A 22,497-nucleotide genomic window follows, 5' to 3' on the forward strand; every position below is an offset into this window, starting at 1 on the left:
TGCATTTTATCAACAAATTCAAACACCACTCATTTGGAAAGAAAAAAGGTTGGTTCCTCCTGTATTTCATTCACACATTCCAACCTGTCTTTTGCAGTCATGTTGCGTTTATGAAAAGATGTAGGCCTATATCATCAGGATGTGGCACTGATGTTAAACACTTCTCCAATCGTTGTTGAGATCTGATATTCTGAGCAAGACAAGCATAGCAATGTCATAGGCCTATCGTCAACCAATCACATTTCCCAAATACCAGCTAAACTTTGAGAGGACAGTTAGGCCTAGCTACTTACAAAGCTGGTTTGTGACGAAGAGCTACAAAAGTCAGTAAATAGCCATATTAGACTGAAAGGCTTGGGAGGTTCTCCATGCTCATTAGTTGCTCATTCAACATATTTGCTGTTACTTTACTCAACCCTGTTTTAAAAGTCTCAATCCCTGGGACCAACTAGAACTGTTTCCTTGGCCACATATTCCTAGATCTTCATAAAACAGCTGCACATGTGGTCTCTCGTTTCTGCATCCCAACTTTTGCGCGAGGGAAGAGTAGGCTAGGTGCAATACAATGATACTGAACAAAAATATAAATGCAACATGCAACAATTTCAAGGATTTTACTGGGTTACAGTTCATATAAGGAAATCAGTCAATTGAAATAAATAAATTAGGCCCTAATCTATGGATTTCACATAACTGGGCAGGGGTGAAGCCATGAGGGGGCTTGGAGGGCATAGGCCCACCCACTGGGGAGCCAGGACCAGCCAATCAGAATGAGTTTTTCCCCACATAAATACTCCTCTGCACTACCCCCATCAGAATAACCCGCAGGTGAAGAAGCTGGATGTGGAGGTCCTGGAATGGCGTGGCTACACGTGGTCTGCTGTTATGAGGCCGGTTGGCAACTGCTCTGGTGGACATTCCTGCAGGCAGCATGCCAATTGCATGCACCCTCAAAACTTGAGACATCTTTGGCATTGCTTACAAAACTGCACATTTTAAAGTGGCCTTTTATTGTCCCCAGCACACGGTGCACCTGTGTAATGATCATGCTGTTTAATCAACTTCTTGACAAGCCAAACCTGTCAGGTGAATGGATTATCTAGGCAAAGGAGAAATGCTGTCACGTCCTGACCTTAGTTCCTTCTGTATGTCTCTGTTTTAGGTTGGTCAGGGCGTGAGTTGGGGTGGGCATTCTATGTTTCATTCTATGTTGTATGTCTAGGTGTTGTGTTTCTATGTTTAGGCCTGGTATGGTTCCCAATCAGAGGCAGCTGGTTATCGTTGTCACTGATTGAGAACCATACTTAGGCAGCCTGTTTTCCCACTATGGGTGTGGGTAGTTATTTTCTGTTTAATGTGTTGTTTCACCGGACAGGACTGTTTCAGTTTCGTTCGTTCACGTTGTTGTTTTTGTATTTTTCAGTGTTCTATTAAAATAATTATGAACACGTACCACGCTGCACCTTGGTCCTCACCTTCTTCCACCTACGACAATCATTACAAATGCTCACTAACATGGATATAAACACATTTGTACACAACATTTGAGTGAAATAAGCTTTTTGTGCTCATGGAAAATGTCTGTGATGTTTTTTATTTCAGCTCATGAAACATGGGACCAACACTTTACATGTTGCGTTTATATTTTAGTTCAGAGTAGCTCGTTCAGGAAGCGGGAGCTGTATGGTGCTCATTTAGTAAAGTTAGACGAAAGCTGAAGCAATGTCTTGGAAGATCACATACTGATGAATTAGTATTCTACATAACAGAACCAAATATACCTATAATAGCAAAGGATGATTACAAAGATTGGACCAGCCAGAGCCAAGAGGTTGTTAACTTCTACATAACCATTAGGCCTAGTAGCATGGCACTCAAGGCTAACTTTCACAAATTTCCTGGGGAACTGTGAAAATGAGGGCATTATAATAATTATAATCCCATTGATCCTATTAGGCACTTGTTTACTTCAGAAGCGTATTGTAGTTGTATTTTCTTTGATCTCCACACGTTAAGTGATTGCGCTACATGTTAAAACCGTAACGAAATACCCAGTCAACAATTCAAGTTCCTTAATCCTTCAACACTTGAGAAAATTGTGTAGGCCTGTGTGAACAAATTTATATGAATTGCAGCTAAACCACCCCTTATTGCGTTAGATAAATTATCTATCGCTTTATTTGCAAATCCTTGAAAATTGCATAAACCAAAACAGGTAGCAGTTGTAACCTAATTAGGGTCCATATACTTTAATAATGTACCTGGCTGTACCTACATGTAGGCTAAACTATCATGCACTGTAAACAAAGAGGCATATTGTTTTGGTTCCTTAGTAAAGTGGGACCCTTTTTTCCGCGGGATAACTTTTGCACATTACTTGCAACCACAAATCAAGCAAAACGTTCTAAGAAAAGGTAACAAAACATTTTTATTAAGACTCGCCCATTTCTCAAATCCTGTTGTTAGAATGATAGATAACCTCGCTTCTCACCCTGCTATTGGTCGGGAAAATGCCTTTTCAAGGGTAACTTGTAAACTCAATATTTACAGTGAAGCTTTCGCCTTGTGTGGTGACACGACTGAAAATATAGTTAATGTCGTTTGTAGCGTCTATGCAAACCAACAGCTGTCCGTTGAAGGCATGAGAGGACTGCGTAGACAGATTGAGCTGAAATAATGGTGGTAAGAACCTGTTCCGTTTAAAATGTTTATTAATTACATACCATATGTTTATTACAATGCATGTTTTGGCTGCCGTTGATGTAAACAAGTACTCTACATTTGGAACATTTGACCATCTCTGTGCGATGACCCGATGCGTAAAAAATGTATGGTGCTCAATTACAATTTTCACTGTTTACCACCATGACATGAGGTAGTGTTCAGTTGACCACATTTTAAAATACCCAAATGTGGGACAACAGGATGATTTTGCTGGACATTCGCAGTTTTGGCCGCATGATAAAATATGTTTTATTTCAGTTAAACCTCATAAGAAATGCGGTGCTGTTTTTTATGTGACAGTAACGTTATACTATGCTATAATAGTTTTTTGTTCGTACACAAAAATATATATATTGTAATAAAACTAACAGGAATGGGAATAGCAGATGGACTCAGATGGTGCCTATACTAAGTAGGCCTACTATTATTCAGTTAATTATTTTATCCAGGCAATTATTTCTACTTAATTGAAATATACTGTTCAAATGTTGTAGCCTCAGTGCAGGTGAGGCCCTGCAGTAATAGCGTACTTACCTCAAACGTAAATTCAAGTCTTGCTATGTCTATTCCCCCTCAATTGCTACAGTTGTTGCAGTGGAGAGATAATCCCAGTAGTGTTTGCCGGTTCACACTGGGGTTTGTTTGTGGGGGATACTTGGAGAGAGAGGGTAGGTAGTGTTGCCTTCCTGTATGAGAGGGAGCCAGGAGGGGATTCGATTAAGCTGTCCCCGGTGCCCGGATGGCGGAGTTAACAATGGGTGAAAAGTGATCCCATTCGTTTTGAAACCAGACTGCTCCCAGGGTTTTTCGGGTGTCCCGTTCAAAACAAACTAAAGTATGTCATGAACATGGAGTAATGACTTAGGATTCTGAGGTTTCATATGCTAAAATGTTGTTTGTTCTTCATAAGAATGCCTATGTTATCTGCCTTCCCAAGCAAAACTACATTTAAAAATCAAGCATATGCCTATCCTATGGAAAATATATGTTGTGTGTTTTTGAATGATGCATCGTGCTGCCTGGTTGACATTGACAAAATGACCAGGAGGTGCAGAGTACTGTTCGAGCAGAACAACATGAGTTTCCAATAACCCTAAACACCACTTCTTGATATGTAAAGGGCGCTCCAACCTAAGCGCTTTTGCCCGGTCATATGACGGGCCATAACCCGGTGTAACCCGGTTCATTCTAATCGAACTCCCACAATGGATTTTGTTAATGGTCACTCTGGTCTCTAGTGACATCTAAAGGACACAAAATGAACAGCAAAAATCACCGAGGAAAAATTGGTCATTTAAATAATGTAGTTTATAAACTGCTAATTATTAATTCATAGTTTATAATTCTGTAATAAACAGTTATAATACATTGGTTGAAATTGTGTGCTTATTTAGCTGCTTGCCACATAATTACTGAGTTTATATGGCTGTACTGCAATAGACTAATAATTGTAAAAGTCAGTATAGTGCATTAAGCGCAGTCATATAATATAACAATTTGTCAAGCAACTGTTTTCACACATTTATAAACTAGGCTATAAATAAACTAATGACAGTTTATATGCTATTTATAAACCTCTATATTACGTATGTAGGCCTATAATATGTTTCAGTTCTTCACAAGCTGACAATGAACTCGGCTGATTTAAATGAACGTGAAGCTTGAATACAAATAATTTTGAGTAGCCTAGATGCAACAGTGAAACAGGTCGACAGGCGGCACTCAAGATCCAGCTCTTCATATTATGGTGCCATTATTTATAGCGTGGTTCTCACCATCGAGGTGAAATACCGACCGCTGTTCTCAGCGGTCCAGACAGAGCAGATAGGCTTATAAAAGGATGGTCAAAAGATCCTCAAGAACACACATGAAAAGGTGAACGTGCTTTGTCAACGGACAGAAGTGTTTTTGCTACAGAATCTTAAATAGATCCCGCAGTAAGTTTATTCCTTTAACTTTTTGCACTAATAGACTTTAGAATATCAGGAGATGTCAATGGTTATTCGCGTACAGGCTATTTTGAAAATATGAAAACACAATATTGTAATAGGCTGCATTGTCAGGAAAATCGCTGCAATAAACAATCCGCTACATAGTTTCATGGCGTGTATCGCTTTCCATCTTCTTTAAGCCATATTACGCTATAATGTAGCTGTTCTGTACGTTTTTGTGATTGCAGATTCTTGTAGGTAGAACTCAACTTTCCAACACGTGATTGAGCATCAACATAACAATAGCAATACGTTCCTTCCTTTTGGTAAAAACATTTTTTATTAGCGTTTGCACCAATATCTGATTTCGGGATTTTAGAGATTGTGATGATTGTTTGCAAGTTTTCACATCACCAGACGAAATCACGTATCTAGATATACAGACAATTTAATTCATTTTGGTTGGTATCTTATGCTGTTCATTTTCAACATTATAAAGGTCAACTAGTAGTGAGTGCAAATATTAGACAGTCATTGCTCCCTAGACATGGCCATACTTATCTTCCAAGGTGATTTATGTTTGAGCTGACACCAATGGAGTGGAATGTGTAGCATATGCTTAGGAGAGGATGATATCATCTCATCTACAATTTCTCCTGTACATGCCTTATCTAATGACTGAATGAATAACTCATTGTATGGTCTTATGCAGATATTCATGGAGCCTTTATAAGCTATACAGGCATTACATCTTATCATCATCTCAACAAGGCAATGGCAGTTCAGAGGGTAAAATAATGCCAATGCTAGACACACTGAGACATTAACAATATCACCATAGATATTCTGTATTTTATTTTTATTGAACCTTTATTTAACTAGGCAAGCCAGTTAAGAACAAATTGTTATTTACAATGACGGCCTACCCCGGCTAAACCCTCCCTAACCCAGACAACACTGGGCCAATTGTGCGCCGTCCTATGGGACTCCCGATCACGGCCTGTGGTGATACAGCCCGGGATCGAACCAGTAGCAGTGTACAGCATACCCCAGGATAATTCCAGAACCTAGAATTTTTGAAAGAAAACGATCAAAACATGCCATTTGGAACACAACATTGATTCAACTGGATTTATTCATTCTTCTTCTATCACATTTTGGAGGGCTAAAGTCATCTGTTTGGAAGAATGTGTCTGAGGTCAGTGTTATCCCAGAATGGAGGAGCCTGTGTCACTGAGCCCTGAGCTCACCAACATTATTAAACCTAATCCCAGATCCACTCAAACAGATTGAACCCTGTACAGGGACTCACCCCCTAGAGCTCAGGTACTGAGCTGGCAGGTGAAACTGGAAACATCTGTCTTTCTTTTTATATACGAATTCCAACCTGGACACTTTTCCTCCTTGACACCATGGGCCGAGATGGACTCTCGATGGCGGTGACCCTCTTTTTCTCTGGCATTCTCCTGGTGGCCGTCCTGGCACTGCTCTGCTATTTCACCTGCAGGCTGGCTAGTGTGATGCCGATTGGTGGGCCCAACCACTTCTGAGCTTCACTCAGAGGATAGACCTGCGTCTGTGGCACGGTAAAACCTCTCCTCTCCTTAGAGACCAGCTAGCAGATTTGTATGAGCTCAACTTTAGCATATTTTACACACATTTTGTAGGACTTGCGTTGTCTGCGTTGTCTGTTTTAATATCAAAGTAACAGGACTCAATCGCACACAGTTTCAAGACTTTGTGAAATACCATTTTCTTTCAAGCACATAATGCTTATTTAGAGCATGTGTAAAAGTTATTTTTTCAAACTCTCTTCTTTATAAACTCTAAACCTAATTTAATAATGTTCTTTCATTTACTTATGGGTGGAAGTGTCCAGTCAATCATTTGGTGTTAATCGGCTTTGTTATGGCTGTTAAGTCTCTCTGTGCTATGGCCCACAATCCCATTAAAGTGACCTTGACCACAGCACAAAAGAGGGACAGGATAGGGACAGGGGAGGGACAGGGGAGGGACTGGGGAAGGAAGGGGGGGTATAATAATATATTAAAGGCTGGCTAACCAGAGCCTTTGGGGCCGGGTTGGGACTACATTACCACAATACCACTGTTTATTTTCACTGTGAAGGCCTAAGTTGAAACTTACCTGCTCCCCCCTTCTTTGTTGCACTTTACAGCAAACTCATCGACTTTATTTCTGTGAATCAACATAATTTTGTGTGTTCTTTCATCAGCACTGATTTCTCCTTATTTTCCAGACTCACTCTAGTTTGGGATGTGGTATGTGACGGTAGTCCCAGGTAACACTACGACCATGACATTTTTTCTCATCATCTGCTCATGTCTGGCCTGGGGAGGCCTGGGGAAGCCTCAGTTTCCTGGTGAGACACAAACCCGTCAATAAATGTAATGTCTTGTAACAGCATCCAACTGTTTGACTGAAATCCTTCAGAAAGAGCTAAGAGGGAACACATACTAACTGTTTCTCTCCCCCTTCTACCTGAAGTGTGCACTTGTTCAATCCTGCTCATAGATTTGAAAGGAAATGGATTCGTTTAGGAAATGGGGTGAAGAGTCACTCTAGCGCATGCTTATACCAATCCAATGTTTGAGGAGTGAATGAGTGCACACTTCAGGGAGAAGGAAGAGAAACAAAATTGGGCTTTGATTTATTGGAGATGTGCAGAAGTCTCCAAATGCTCTTATGAAGGAAGTGCTACTTTTCTGTGGTTTATTGCGTCTTGTTTAGAATAACACGGCTCGTTAGGGTTCTAACTGTCAGTCTATTTACCCAGCTGAACAAAGTTCACACTGTATTTACAGTATGGCAAGTGAACCTCTGTTTTCTTAGTCCTCTCTACAAAACGACCAGAATATTTTAGCTCCTGAAAGACTATGTACAGATCAGGAGAGGTTCACAAAATGGATTCCAGATGTATAATATTTCTACCCATACAGTAAGAAAATGATGTTCCGTCTTGTAACATCATACATGTGTGTGCAGTTCTAGGCTATAGTAGGCAACATGTGATTTCAGAAATAAGAAGCCTATGGAGTTGTCAGAGATTCTATGGTTGCCAGAGCCTACAGGACGTGTCATTATTAATACAGACAGTACATGTGTATGTGCTTATAGTCATCCTGTTGGTTCTTTGTTTTTATTGTCCATACTTAGTCATATTATATGTCATGCTGAGACTTGAAAACAGTAAAGCAATAAGTTACTCACAAAGGAATTTTGTCATCTTCTGGGGGTAAAGCATTAATTCGAAAGGTTATAACTAGGTTATGAAATACAAGTTAATAAGTTATAGATGACTTCTATCTTTTCTGTGTTTATCAACTTTTTGTCCATTAAAAAATGCCTCTATGGATAAACCTCAAAGTGTATTTTATTTAATTTGGGCATATTCCTCTCCCACTTGTCCCACTACTTTCACAGTTGTTACAGATCACTTCCACTGGCCTCTTTTCCTCCTCATTAAAAACTAAAACTACCTCCGTGTTGCAGACCAAGAGAAAGATCCCCTGTTCTGGAACACATGGGCCCAGCATACTTTGAAGAATGCCCTCACACTTCAGAAGCTCAACCAAAACACTGCAAAGAACCTCATCCTCTTCCTTGGTGATGGTAAGCCATGATTGCAGGAGCCTATTCCAATCCATGAGTATGTGCCATACTGTATGATAAAGTGAAGTCTTAACGCAATGTAATACACTCAAAGAGCTTATGTGCCGCATACTGATTTAATATTTTTATGCAGTTCTAGATTATCTTTCCTAGTGGTTGTAATAGAAAACGAGTATGTCCTCCTCATCAATCCATAGCCGTTTTTATCAAAACATTCTGGTGGACTGATACAGTATAATCCAGTCAAAAGTAAATAGAATGTCCCACTTTCAAAATCTGATGTTGAGTATGTTAGCCATCAAGCATTTCACAAACATGCTGCCAATGCCAATAGATAACTTGGCTGCTGCTTTGTGTTATGTTGCGGTATGTAGTGACCCATTAAACTGTGTACCCCAAAGGACCTTAACTGTCCATGTTTTTAGATGCAGCAGTATACAGTGCACATTTCTCTGTCATGTATGACTACCATGCTTAAAAAAGTAATGCTGAATAAAGTGGACATGTACGTCAGTTCACATCTTCTACCAAATCATCTATTTTGATACCAAAACTACCGTTCAAAAGTTTGGGGTCACAGAAATGTCCTTGTTTTTGAAAGAAAAGCAACTTTTTTGTCCATTAAAAGAACATAAAATTGATCAGAAATATAGTGTAGACATTGTTAATGTTATAAATGACTATTGTAGCTGGAAACGGCTGTTTTTTTTTAATGGCATATCTACATAGATGTACAGAGGCCCATTATCAGCAACCATCACTCCTGTGTTCCAATGGCACGTTGTGTTAGCTAATCCAAGTTTATCCTTTTAAAAGGCCAATTGATGATTAGAAAACCCTTTTGCAATTATGTTAGCACAGCTGAAAACCGTTGTGCTAATTAAAGAGGCAATGAAACTGGCCTTCTTTAGAATAGTTGAGTATCTGGAGCATCAACATTTGTGGGTTTGATTACAGGCTCAAAATGGCCAGAAACAAATAACTTTCTTCTGAAACTCGTCAGTCTATTCTTGTTCTGAGAAGGTTATTCCATGCGAGAAATTGAAGATCTCGTACAACGCTGTATACTAGTCCCTTCACAGAACAGCGCAAACTGGCTCTAACCAGAATAGAAAGAGGAGTGGAAGGCCCCGGTGCACAACTGAGAAAGAGGACAAGTACATTAGAGTGTCTAGTTTGAGAAACAGACAAGTCCTCAACTGGCAGCTTCATTAAATAGTATCCGCAAAACACCAGTCTCAACAGCAACAGAACTTCAGTTTCTTGGAAATTTCTCACATGGAATAGCCTTCATTTCTCAGAACAAGAATAGACTGACGAGTTTCAGTAGAAAGTTCAAATGTTCTGTCCATTTTGAGCCTGTAATCGAACCCACAAATGCTGATGCTCCAGATACTCAACTATTCTAAAGAAGGCCAGTTTAATTGCTTCTTTAATAAGAACAACAATTTTCCGCTGTGGTAACATACAATGTCTACACTGCATTTCTGATCAATTTGACATTATTTTAATAGACAAAAAGATAGCTTTTCTTTTCAAAAACAAGGACATTTCTAAGTGACCCCAAACTTTTGAGCGGTAGTGTATATGAAAACTAAGGGAAAAATAGATAGTCAACTCTAAAAAGATCAATCTCGTTGACTTGTGAAAAGGCAGATCTCAAGTAAAAGGGGGGTCCTTTTCACCAAATGTATAGGTGTCTGTTTAGTGGAAAGAGCAGCTGCTGTGAAAAGCGAGCACAGAACAATGTTAACCAGATGGAAAACTAAAAGGTGTTAATGCATGAGATGGAAAGGCTCTGAGTCTCTTAAATAGATTGACACCCTAACAGAGAGAGCGCCCCTTTGCTTTTGTTGTGTAGGAATGGGCATTCCCACAGTGACTGCAGCACGAATACTGAAGGGGCAGCTGAGCGGACAGAGTGGAGAGGAGACCCAGCTGGAGATGGACAAGTTCCCCTTTGTGGCGCTTTCCAAGGTCTGACCTGGTCTGTTATCATATAGAAGCGCTAGAAAATAGCATGCAACATTGATCTGTATGTAAAGGGACAATTCACCCAAATTACACAATGACAGATTGGTTTCCTTACCCTCTAAGCAGTCTATGGAAAAGTTATGACAGAAAGCCATGCTTTGGTTTATTTATTTTATTTATTTTTATTTTACCTTTATTTAACTAGGCAAGTCAGTTAAGAACAAATTCTTATTTTCAATGATGGCCTAGGAACAGTGGGTTAACTGCCTGTTCAGGGGCAGAACGACAGATTTGTACCTTGTCAGCTCGGGGGTGCATTTTTTTGCGCATAATTTCCAAATCATCCAAAATAATTACAAATGTATTTTGAAGTTCAACAAAGTCTCTTATAGATGATTTTAACATAGATTTGAATATCGGTCCCATGACTTGAATGGGATTTGCGCCACAAATGCTAAAACGTTAGCATGTAGAAACAGTGACAGGGAAACTGAACTAAAGCATGGATTGAATTCATACCTTGTCCATAGACTGTTTACAGGGTAAGGAAACCAATGCGTCATTTTCTAATTTGAGTGAACTATCCCTCAATGAATTCTGCACCAGCAGCAAGATACAAGGCCACATATGGTCTACGTCAGTGGTCCAACCGGTCAATCGTAATCGACTTGTCGATCTCCAAGGCCTTCCTCATCGATCACCAAACATGTCTGTAAAAAAACAAAACAATGATAAAGCCTTGCTTTCCAATTTTTAATCATATTTTTTTGTGCTGTTGGCTGTAGGTGCACTTGATTCAGCAGTGCTAGCGCCAGGAAGGCAAAGTGTTCCCATTTTGAACCAGTTCAGAAAGTAGAACTATGCCTACCCGACAGGCTCAGAGAGCAAATTAAGTGTACCTACAGGCCTACCGCTGGCCAATCAGATAGCTCTGATCACCATGTCTGCACAGTTTCCTCATAGACTGTAAAAAAAATCTTAGAGCGCACAACAAAGTTCATACTGGGAGGTTTCACAAATGTTAAACCATGACTAGAGAGAGACTCAACGAATACAGCAAAGAGCTGCTGCTTTTATGATTCAGTTCATGTTTAAATTGTTATTCAGCACTGTCAATGCTTTGTTCAACACTTTTATAAGCCATAATATGCATGTTCTCCCTACTTCTAGTCACGCTACAACCAGCACTGCAGCCGCAATGAATGACAATAGAAAAGTGTTTCGATGAGCTTGCATCGGCTTGTCTCTCGAGTAATATTTCACTTCATCTGGGCATTGGGTTAACAACATGAATTGTTGCATGAGGCAGAAATAATTCAGTGCAACTTGAGTTTCACAATCAGCTGGTTAATGTTGCATACATAGGCTTACGTTTTTAAGTCATGTTTAAAAATCTGAACGGTAGATCTCGGCTTGCATTTTACTTTGACTCGGAAAGTGAGCCTGGTTGGTGACCACTAGTGTATGGTGTACGATATGATGTGTTATTATGTTACATACTTGTCAAGAAGCCAGACATAATGTAACTACTGTATCTGCACTGTTAATGGAGCAGCAAATTCCACACATTATTTATCATGTAATTACACAACAGTGCATTTAGTATGAAGATGTTTGGAGGGGGTGTATAACACCAACACCTCATGCACAGCAATGACTCCTACTACAATTCTATGTAATTGACACATGGTACTGCCCTGTCTCTGCAGACGTATAACACCAATGCCCAGGTAGCAGATAGTGCAGGCACGGCCACAGCATACCTCTGTGGGGTGAAGGCCAACGAGGGCACTGTGGGCGTGAGTGCATCTGCTGTCCGTTCCCAGTGCAACACCACACAGGGTAATGAGGTCACCTCCATCCTAAAATGGGCCAAGGAAGCAGGTACAGTGTCATCATAACATGTTTATTCACAGTACCTCCCCACACCAGATCTAAGGTTTATTTGGCCATCCTGGGAAAAGCAGTGGAGACACAGCATGATAACATTGTAAACGTACTGTAGGCATGCATTGATGTCAATGGGGAGTTTATAGCTACAGATGATCAGGGATCCAATGATTTCCCAGAGACCAGACCAGGCAGGCTGTGACCTTATGACCTGAGCTCTTCACATAACACAGAAATAGATACTTCACATAATCACCTCAGGAACAGACATTAGCTCTTTAGTTGCTGACCCACTGATTCTCAGTGGAGATATTTATACACCACAATTATCTGTCCGATATAGTAATTACTTTTAGAATTTCCAGATTCTTTGGATCAATTGGTTGACTTCTGATGTAGCAGACTATTGCACAGAATCCAAGCAACACGTTCGAAAACTGTTTGTGTGTTTGTCACCCAGGCAAGTCGGTGGGAATAGTCACAACAACGCGTGTGAACCATGCCACCCCCAGCGCAGCCTACGCTCACTGTGTGGACAGGGACTGGTTCTCTGATGGCGAGATGCCCGCTGAGGCAGTACAGGCGGGCTGCAAGGACATCGCCAGGCAGCTCTTTGAGAACATTCCCAACATCGATGTGAGTCACAGCGTATAATATGGATCCTGATATTACAGAAAACATCCAGTAATCCTGCATGCAAACTGCGTCCATCGTTCAGCCAGTAATATTGAGCAACTTTCACCTGTAATGTTACGACTCACAGATAGTAAATCCTCTCCTAATTATTCTTGCTTTGTATTGCATAGAGATAAATCAAATGTTTTATCTCTATAATGTATGTCTAGGTGATTATGGGTGGAGGGAGGAAGTACATGTTCCCCAAAAACCAGTCAGATGTGGAGTATCCTGGAGATAAGAAACATTTTGGTACCCGCAAAGATGGAAGGAACTTGGTGGAGGAGTGGACTAACAGAATGAAAAACAAGGTCAGCTGCTCCGTCTTAGTCTGTCTTTCACTCCTCTTTACCATGTCCTGCTGCTTCCTCCATGTTCGTCTCTCAGTCCTCCTCCTTTCTCTTTTTTCTTATCAAGGACATTTGAATAGTTTTAAGTTGTCGCATGTTTAGATCAATCCTATATGATATATTGTTTTCTTTTTTTAAATGAACAGAAAGCCCAGTATGTATGGAACAAGAGGGAACTTCTATCAGTAAATCCTAATAATGTGGATTACATTTTGGGTGAGTTCTTTTTTTATTATTATTGTTGGTTGTACACTAAACAAAATATCAACGTAACATGTAAAGTGTTGGTCCCATGTTTCATGAGCTGAAATACAATATATATATTTTTTTCCATACATACAAAAAACGTATTTCTCTCAAATGTTTTGCACAAATCTGTTTACATCCCTGTTGTTAGTGAGCATTTCTCCTTTGCCAAGATAATCCATCCACCTGACAGGTGTGGCATATCAAGAATCTGATTTAACAGCATTATCATTACACAGGTGCACCGTGTGCTGGGGACAACAAAAGGCCACTCTAAAATGTGCAGTCACACAACACAATGCCACAGATGTCTCAAGTTTTGAGAGTGCGTGCAATTTGAATGTCCACCAGAGTTGTAGCCAGAGAATTCAATGTTCATTTCTCTTCCATTCATCCTCCGTCATCACCTCATGTTTCAGCATGATAGGATCTGTACACAATTCCCGGAAGCTGAAAATGTTCCAGTTCTTCCATGTCCTGCATACTCACCAGACACATATTTTTTTTTATTTAACCTTTATTTAACTAGGCAAGTCAGTTAATTAAGAACAAATTCTTATTTACAATGACGGCCTACACCGGTATCTGTGGTATCTGTGACCAACAAATGCATACACTACCGGTCAAAAGTTTTAGAACACCTCCAGGCTGTGTAAGGGCTATTTTACCAAGAAGGAGAGTGATGGAGTGCTGTATCAGATGACCTGGCCTCCACAATCCCCCGACCTCAACCAAACTGAGATGGTTTGAGATGAGTCGGACCGCAGAGTGAAGGAAAAGCAGCCAACAAGTGCTCAGCATATGTAGAACTTCTTCAAGACGGTTGGAAAAGCATTCCAGGTGAAGTTGGTTGAGAGAATGCCAAGAGTGTGCCCAGACGTTCCATGAACGCCCTCCAGACTCTCGAAGTGAACTGGGGACCTCGATCAGACACTATATCCTCAAGGCACCCCGTAGTGCCGGAAGACGTGTGTAACAAGGCCTCCGCAGTCTGTAGGGCCGTAGGGAGACCGGGCAGAGGGAGGAGATGTCAGGACTTAGAGAAACGATCCACAATGACCAGGATCGTGGTGTTTCCCTGTGAGGGAGGAATATCGGTCAGAAAATCCACCGACAAGTTTGACCAAGGCCGTTGTGGAACGGGTAAGGGATGTATAGCTTACCTCTGGGCAGGTGTCTAGGAGCCTTACACTGGGCACACACCGAGCAGGAGGAAACATAAACCCTCATGTCCTTTGCCAAGGGAGGCCACCAGTACTTCCCACTTAGACAGCGCACCGTCCGACCGATCCCCGGATGACCAGAGGAGGGTGACGTGTGGGCCCAATAGATCAACTGAGTACGGACAGCAGACGGAACGTACAGATGTCCGACGGGACACTGGAGGGGAGCGGGCTCTGTACGTAACGCCTGCTCAATGTCCGCGTCCAGCTCCCACACGACCGGCACTACCAGGCAGGAGGACGGGAGAATGGGAGTCTGATCCATGGGCCGCTCCTATGTGTCATACAGTCGGGACAGTGCGTCTGTCTTCACATTTTGGGAACCTGGTCTGTAGGATAAGGTAAACACAAAACAGGTGAAGAACATGGCCCACCTTGCCTGACGAGGATTCAGTCTCCTCGCTGCCCGGATGTACTCCAGGATGCGGTGGTCAGTCCAGATGAGAAAAGGATGTTTAGCTCCCTCAAGCCAATGTCTCCACTCCCTCAAAGCCTTAACCACAGCCAACAGCTCCTGGTCCCCCACATCATAGTTTCGCTCCGCCGGGCTGAGCTTCTTCAAGAAGAAAGCACAGGGGCGGAGCTTTGGTGGCGTACCCGAGCACTGAGAGAGCACGGCTCCTATCCCAGCCTCGGACGCGGATGGACCAGCACGGGAGGTAAACAAAGCCCGTAGGTTACCAAAAGCCCTGTCCGCCTCAGCTGACCATTGCAAACGTACAGGACCCCCCTTCAGCAGTGAGGTAATGGGAGCTGCCACCTGGCCAAAACCCCGGATAAATCTCCGGTAGTAATTGGCAAACCCTAAAAACGGCTGCACTGATGAGAGTTGGCCAATTACGCACGGCTGAAATGTGGTCACTCTCCATCTCCACCCCTGAGGTGAAAATGCGATAGCCTAGGAAGGAGACGGCCTGCTGAAAGAACAGGCATTTCTCAGCCTTGATGTACAGGTCATGCTCCAACAGTCGTCCAAGCACCAAGAGCACCAGGGACACATGCTCGACGCGTGTAGCGGAGTATATCAGAATGTCATCGATATACACCACTACACCCTGCCCGTGCAGGTCCCTGAAAATCTTGTCTACAAAGGATTGGAAGACTGATGGAGCATTCATCAACCCGTACGGCATGACGAGGTACTCATAATGCCCTGAGGTGGTACTGAACGCCGTCTTCCACTCGTCCCTCTTCCGGATACGCACCAGGTTGTAAGCTCTTCTGAGATCCAGTTTAGTGAAGAAGCGCGCCCCGTGCATTGACTCAATCACCATGGCGATGAGAGGTAGCGGGTAACTGTACCTCACCGTGATTTGATTTAGACCTCGATAGTCAATACACAGGTGCAGATCTCCCTCCTTCTTCTTCACAAAAAAGAAACTCGAGGAGGCAGGTGAAGTGGAGGACCGAATGTACTCCTGACGCAGTGATTCAGAGACATATGTCTCCATAGCCACCATCTCCGCTTGTGACAGGGGATACACGTGACTCCTGGGAAGTGCGGCGTTTATGAGGAGATTTATCGCACAGTCGCCCCGTCGAAGGGGTGGTAATTGAGTCGCCTTCTTTTTGGAGACTGAGAGAGCCAAATCGGCATATTCAGGGGGAATGCTCACGGTGGAGATCTGGTCTGGACTTTCCACCGTGGTAGCACCAACGGAAACCCCTACATACCTCCCCAAGCACTCTCGCGACCACCCCGTGAGAGCCTTCTGTTGCCATGAAATAGTGGGTTCATGACGAGCTAACCAGGGAAGGCCTAGTACCACGGGAAACGCAGGAGAGTCAATGAGTAAGAGACTGATTCTCTCCTCGTGACCCCCCTGCGTCACCATGCCCAGGGAGATGGTGGCTTCCCTAATTAACCCGAACCCTAATGGTCGACTATCCAGAGCGTGTACCGGGAAGGGTCTAACCACAGGAACAATGAGGATCCCTAACCTATGGGTGAATGCTCTGTCGATATCATTCCCAGCCATGCCTGAATCGACGAGCGCCTTATGCTGGGAATGCGTGGAAAATTCAGGGAAAAAAACATGCACAAACAGGTGGACAACAGAGGGCTCTGGATGAGAGTGGTGCAGACTCACCTGGGGTGACGCCAGAGAGCCCTGCCTGCTGCCTCAACTCCCAGAGGCACCAACCCGGCACCGACCGTCAGTGTGCCCTCTGCAGCCAAATCAAATCAAATGTATTTATATAGCCCTTCATACATCAGCTGATATCTCAAAGTGCTGTACAGAAACCCAGCCTAAAACCCCAAACAGCAAGCAATGCAGGTGTAGAAGCACGGTGGCTAGGATAAACTCCCTAGAAAGGCCAAAACCTAGGAAGATGGTGCACGTGAAGGCCCCTCCTCCGGCCTCCCTGAGCGCAGCCCCTCCCAGCTCCATTGGTACCGGAGCGGTGGTACTGGAAGATGGAACTGACAGAGCCCTCTCTGGACATCCGCGGGTGACCAGCAGGTTATCCAACCGAATGGATAGATCCACCAACACCCGACGGACATCCTCGCGCAGGCTGCATCGGTAGTGGTCGATGAGGGCCCTGTCGTTCCATCCTGCTTCGGTGGCCAAGGTACGAAATTCCAGGGCGAACTCCTGGGCGCACCTCGTCCCCTGCCTCAGATGGAAGAGAGGTTCATCCGCCGCTCTATCCTCGGGCGGATGGTCTAAGACTGCCCGGAAGTGGCGGGTGAACTCATCGAAGTGGTCCAACACCGCATCTCCTTCTCCCCACACAGCGTTTGCCCACTCCAGAGCTCTCCCCGAGATGCACGAGACGAGGGAGGACACCCTCTCTCTTCCCGAGGGAGCTGGGTGAATGGTGGCCAGGTATAGGTCCAGCTGTAATAGGAACCCCTTGCACCGTGCTGCCGTCCCATCATACTCCCTGGGAAGGGCAAGACGCATCCCACTGGGACCGGATACAGGAGGGACGGGTAGAGGTAACCCCGGTTGTGCTGGTCGAGGCGCTGGAGAGACTCCCTGTCTCTCCCAGCAGTCCATGGTCTGGACAACGCGTCCCATCCGAGATGTTGCAGCATCGCTGAGCGTTCTCGGACACTTTGGCGGAAGTCGTGACACAGCTCATTGGCAACTACCTGCTGTAATCTAAATGCAGTATCAAAGCAGTACTGTAGAATTGACTGTATTATAATGTAAAAAAATAAATGCTACCGTAATCATAATGAATGAATGAAATTCATTGAGGGGACATAGGATTTACATTTCACAGTATTTTACTGTAATTACATGGGATTGGTGCAAGCAGGTTGGCTGCTAAGTAATGTGTTTACACATACAGCATATCAATTCATATTTTGAGTTTGCACAAACTGGCAGCGATTACATGGCAAAACAGAGCAAAAATATATGGCAAAATGCTCAACCATAAAGGTTTAAGACTTGCTGCCACTCCAATCTGTCCCCTATACATTTTTAATTCATGTCACACTACTACCGCATACCAGTTAAATTGGTACAGCATTCTCACTAACAGGTACAACAAATATAACCTCTTACAAGGTAAGCCTCAAAATATGTTAATGAGCTAGAAACAACAATACCATGTACACACCAGTTGATAATACCCAATTAGAGTTACAGTATAAATAGACCGTTTTCTGATACAGTGCATGTTGATCACTGTTAATCATCTTCTCAGTGTTAAACCGAGCTTCCTGTGTTAATACAGGTCTGTTTGAGCCGGGAGATCTGCCCTACAACCTGGAGAGAAACACTGAGACAGATCCTTCCCTGACAGAGATGGTGGAGGTGGCCATCAAGATCCTGAGGAAAAACCCCAGGGGATTCTACCTGCTGGTGGAGGGTGAGTGTTTTGTCACATTTACTCTGTAAATATGTGTTGCATCAGGTGAATCATTTATATAATGTGAATGTAACATTTGCACAGCTGAGGCTGCTTTGCCAATGCTGATGCTAGATTTTCTCATCTGCGTGAGAGAGAGAGGTTAACCAGGCTGTGCGTTGGCAGGGGGGCGCATCGACCACGGACATCATGAGGGCAAAGCCAAGCAGGCCCTACATGAGGCAGTGGAGATGGACCGGGCCATCGGCCGTGCCGGCCTCATAACCAGCATCTATGACACAATGACTGTCGTCACTGCTGACCACTCTCACATGTTCAACTTCGGCGGCTACACACCAAGAGGGAACACAATTTTTGGTGAGTAATGGATAACCATGGATTGTTTGTAGACACACTGTATCAGTCATCTGGGTATGATTCTATGCATAGTCACTTTAATAGCTCTACCTACATGTACATACTACCTCAATTACCTCGACTAACCGGTGTCCCCGCACATTAACTCTGTACTGGTACCCCCCCTGTATATAGTCTCCACATTGACTCTGTACTGGTACCCCCCTGTATATAGTCTCCACATTGACTCTGTACTGGTACCCCCCTGTATATAGTCTCCACATTGACTCTGTACTGGTACCCCATGTATATAGTCTCCACATTGACTCTGTACTGGTACCCCCCTGTATATAGTCTCCACATTGACTCTGTACTGGTACCCCCCTGTATATAGTCTCCACATTGACTCTGCACTGGTACCCCATGTATATAGTCTCCACATTGACTCTGTACTGGTACCCCATGTATATAGTCTCCACATTGACTCTGTACTGGCCACCCCCCTGTATATAGTCTCCACATTGACTCTGCACTGGTACCCCATGTATATAGTCTCCACATTGACTCTGTACTGGTACCCCATGTATATAGTCTCCACATTGACTCTGTACTGGTACCCCCCTGTATATAGTCTCCACATTGACTCTGTACTGGTACCCCATGTATATAGTCTCCACATTGACTCTGTACTGGTACCCCATGTATATAGTCTCCACATTGACTCTGCACTGGTACCCCCCTGTATATAGTCTCCACATTGACTCTGTACTGGTACCCCCCTGTATATAGTCTCCACATTGACTCTGCACTGGTACCCCATGTATATAGTCTCCACATTGACTCTGTACTGGTACCCCATGTATATAGTCTCCACATTGACTCTGCACTGGTACCCCCCTGTATATAGTCTCCACATTGACTCTGTACTGGTACCCCATGTATATAGTCTCCACATTGACTCTGTACTGGTACCCCATGTATATAGTCTCGTTATTGTTATTATACTGCTGCTCTATAACTACTTGTTACTTTTAATTCTTAATCATATTTTTTAAAGCGCATTGTTGGTCAGGGACTTGTAAGTAAGCATTTCAGTGTAAGGTCTACTACACCTGTTGTATTCGGTGCATGTGACAAATACAATTTGATTTGATTCACTTTGTTTCACAATGGATCGTGATGGAGGTGAGGTATTATTTTCCTCTCTGTCTACAGGACTGGCTCCCATGTTGAGTGATGTGGACCAGAAACCCTTTACCGCTATCTTATATGGGAACGGACCAGGGTTCAAAGTTATCAACGGTCTGAGAGAGAACGTCTCCACCCTTGACTATCGTAAGTGAAGTCTTACCGTCATTGACATAGTGCCATTTTGACAGTCCTCTGTCATAGAGAACACCACTTGGTCTTTGGTATGCCAGAAATCATCCATCTGATCTATTTCTACTTCCCTTTCTCTCTCTCCACCCCGCCCCTCTCTCCAGAGGGAACTAACTACCAGGCCCAGTCTGCAGTGCCGCTGCGTATGGAGACTCATGGAGGAGAGGATGTGGCTGTGTTTGCTAAGGGCCCCATGGCTCATCTGCTGCACGGTGTCCACGAGCAGAACTACATTCCCCATGTCATGGCCTATGCTGCCTGCATCGGCCAGAACAGAGACCACTGCATGTCATCCGGTGGAGCCTCTAGTCTCAGCCCTGCTCTGCCCAGCCTGGCAGCTCTCCTCACGCTCACCCGCCTCCTCTGCTGACCTTTCACCCCAACCCCCTCCTGCACCCCACAACCCCCTCCTCTCCTTATACATGTAATACTCCCACACCCTTTTTCCTGTTGTAATGTGGATCTTTTTGTGTGTGGATTTTCTATTGTTGATTTAAAAAGAATAATGTCCAGTTGAATGACTTTGGGACCACTGTAAGGGCATTTAAAGATGAGTGTTTTGAGCGTTGGTGACGTTCAACCAGATTCAGTTTTTGAGTAAATAGGAGGATATCACTTTCACTCTACTGTAACATATAGGATAGGTTGTGTTACTCAACTTTGGCATTGTTCATCATTCTGGTAACACCAAAACTATTTCAAGAGTTCTGTCATATCAGTGGGTTTAACAGAAGGGTATCACTCTTCTGATATCAATTATTGTATGGAAAAAATGACCTCCCAGTATTAATGATAAAGCAATGTGGCTGCCCACCTATTTGTTTTCTGTCAATTGTATGACTTTGGATTAATCAACTTTTTAAAGAAACCATTACTTTTTAGAAACCTACTGTAAAGGGATCGATTTTTATATGAATATTTTATTTCATCCGCTCCCTCGACCTAAACAAGACAAACAGTAAACAGAATCTACCTCATCATTTTTTTTTGTGGGGGGGAGAAGTGAAAACATTGCAATGAGGAAAGTAGAGGCTATATTTGAATGTATAGTTTAAACTTTTTTTATTATTGAAATGGTATGTAATTCCATGTTCTTTGTACATACTTCCCGAAGGCATTGAATGAAAAGAGTCAGAAACACACCCACCAATATTTCCAAAAACAGAAGTTGTGGCAAGATCCCTTAGCCAATAAAGGAAGTCCTGTTGGTTTTTCATAAGATGTTGTCATAACATTATTGGTGTGTGTACTTGGTGTGTGTACTGTCAATGGGAAGGAAAAGGGGATACGTGTAGTTGTCAGTTGCAGAACTGAATGCATTCATTTACATTTACATTACATTTAAGTCATTTAGCAGACGCTCTTATCCAGAGCGACTTACAAATTGGTGCATTCACCTTATGACCTCCAGTGGAACAGTAGTGCATCTAAATCTTTTCAGGGGGGGGGGTGAGAGGGATTACTTTATCCTATCCTAGGTATTCCTTAAAGAGGTGGGGTTTCAGGTGTCTCCGGAAGGTGGTGATTGACTCCGCTGTCCTGGCGTCGTGAGGGAGTTTGTTCCACCATTGGGGGGCCAGAGCAGCGAACAGTTTTGACTGGGCTGAGCGGGAACTGTACTTCCTCAGTGGTAGGGAGGCGAGCAGGCCAGAGGTGGATGAACGCAGTGCCCTTGTTTGGGTGTAGGGCCTGATCAGAGCCTGGAGGTACTGAGGTGCCGTTCCCTCACAGCTCCGTAGGCAAGCACCATGGTCTTGTAGCGGATGCGAGCTTCAACTGGAAGCCAGTGGAGGGAGTGGAGGAGCGGGGTGACGTGAGAGAACTTGGGAAGGTTGAACACCAGACGGGCTGCGGCGTTCTGGATGAGTTGTAGGGGTTTAATGGCACAGGCAGGGAGCCCAGCCAACAGCGAGTTGCAGTAATCCAGACGGGAGATGACAAGTGCCTGGATTAGGACCTGCGCCGCTTCCTGTGTGAGGCAGGGTCGTACTCTGCGGATGTTGTAGAGCATGAACCTACAGGAACGGGCCACCGCCTTGATGTTAGTTGAGAACGACAGGGTGTTGTCCAGGATCACGCCAAGGTTCTTAGCGCTCTGGGAGGAGGACACAATGGAGTTGTCAACCGTGATGGCGAGATCATGGAACGGGCAGTCCTTCCCCGGGAGGAAGAGCAGCTCCGTCTTGCCGAGGTTCAGCTTGAGGTGGTGATCCGTCATCCACACGGATATGTCTGCCAGACATGCAGAGATGCGATTCGCCACCTGGTCATCAGAAGGGGGAAAGGAGAAGATTAATTGTGTGTCGT

General features: G+C 43.6%; 2 protein-coding genes across 5 annotated transcripts in view; one reads left to right on the forward strand and one right to left on the reverse strand.

The window, feature by feature from the left end:
* LOC115138758 (endothelin-converting enzyme 1) overlaps positions 1-3,393 on the reverse strand; it is a 29,758-nt gene extending 26,365 nt beyond the window's left edge. Inside the window, exon 1 of the mRNA XM_029675960.2 lies at positions 3,259-3,393. The gene's annotated coding sequence lies outside the window, so the exon portion shown is untranslated. The remainder of the gene's footprint in view (positions 1-3,258) is intronic.
* Positions 2,581-21,409, forward strand: LOC115138771 (alkaline phosphatase-like). Of its 4 annotated transcripts, XM_029675991.2 has the most exons (13): positions 4,515-4,661; positions 4,904-4,981; positions 6,913-7,035; positions 8,166-8,285; positions 10,147-10,262; positions 11,969-12,143; positions 12,610-12,785; positions 12,995-13,135; positions 13,321-13,390; positions 18,340-18,474; positions 18,640-18,831; positions 20,026-20,145; positions 20,295-21,409. In XM_029675991.2, the coding sequence occupies exons 3-13, from the start codon at positions 6,930-6,932 to the stop codon at positions 20,558-20,560; spliced, it is 1,617 nt and encodes a 538-aa protein (XP_029531851.1). In that variant the 5' UTR covers positions 4,515-4,661; positions 4,904-4,981; positions 6,913-6,929; the 3' UTR covers positions 20,561-21,409. The 4 variants fall into 4 exon arrangements, with proteins under 4 accessions (XP_029531855.1, XP_029531851.1, XP_029531842.1 ...); XM_029675995.2 differs by lacking the exons at positions 4,515-4,661; positions 4,904-4,981 and adding an exon at positions 2,581-2,682; XM_029675982.2 differs by lacking the exon at positions 4,904-4,981 and having other exon boundaries at positions 4,516-4,661.
* Positions 21,410-22,497: the final 1,088 nt, after the last annotated feature.

The sequence above is a fragment of the Oncorhynchus nerka genome, linkage group LG2 (genome assembly GCF_034236695.1).
Source record: "Oncorhynchus nerka isolate Pitt River linkage group LG2, Oner_Uvic_2.0, whole genome shotgun sequence".
NCBI classification, from domain to species: Eukaryota; Metazoa; Chordata; class Actinopteri; order Salmoniformes; family Salmonidae; genus Oncorhynchus; species Oncorhynchus nerka.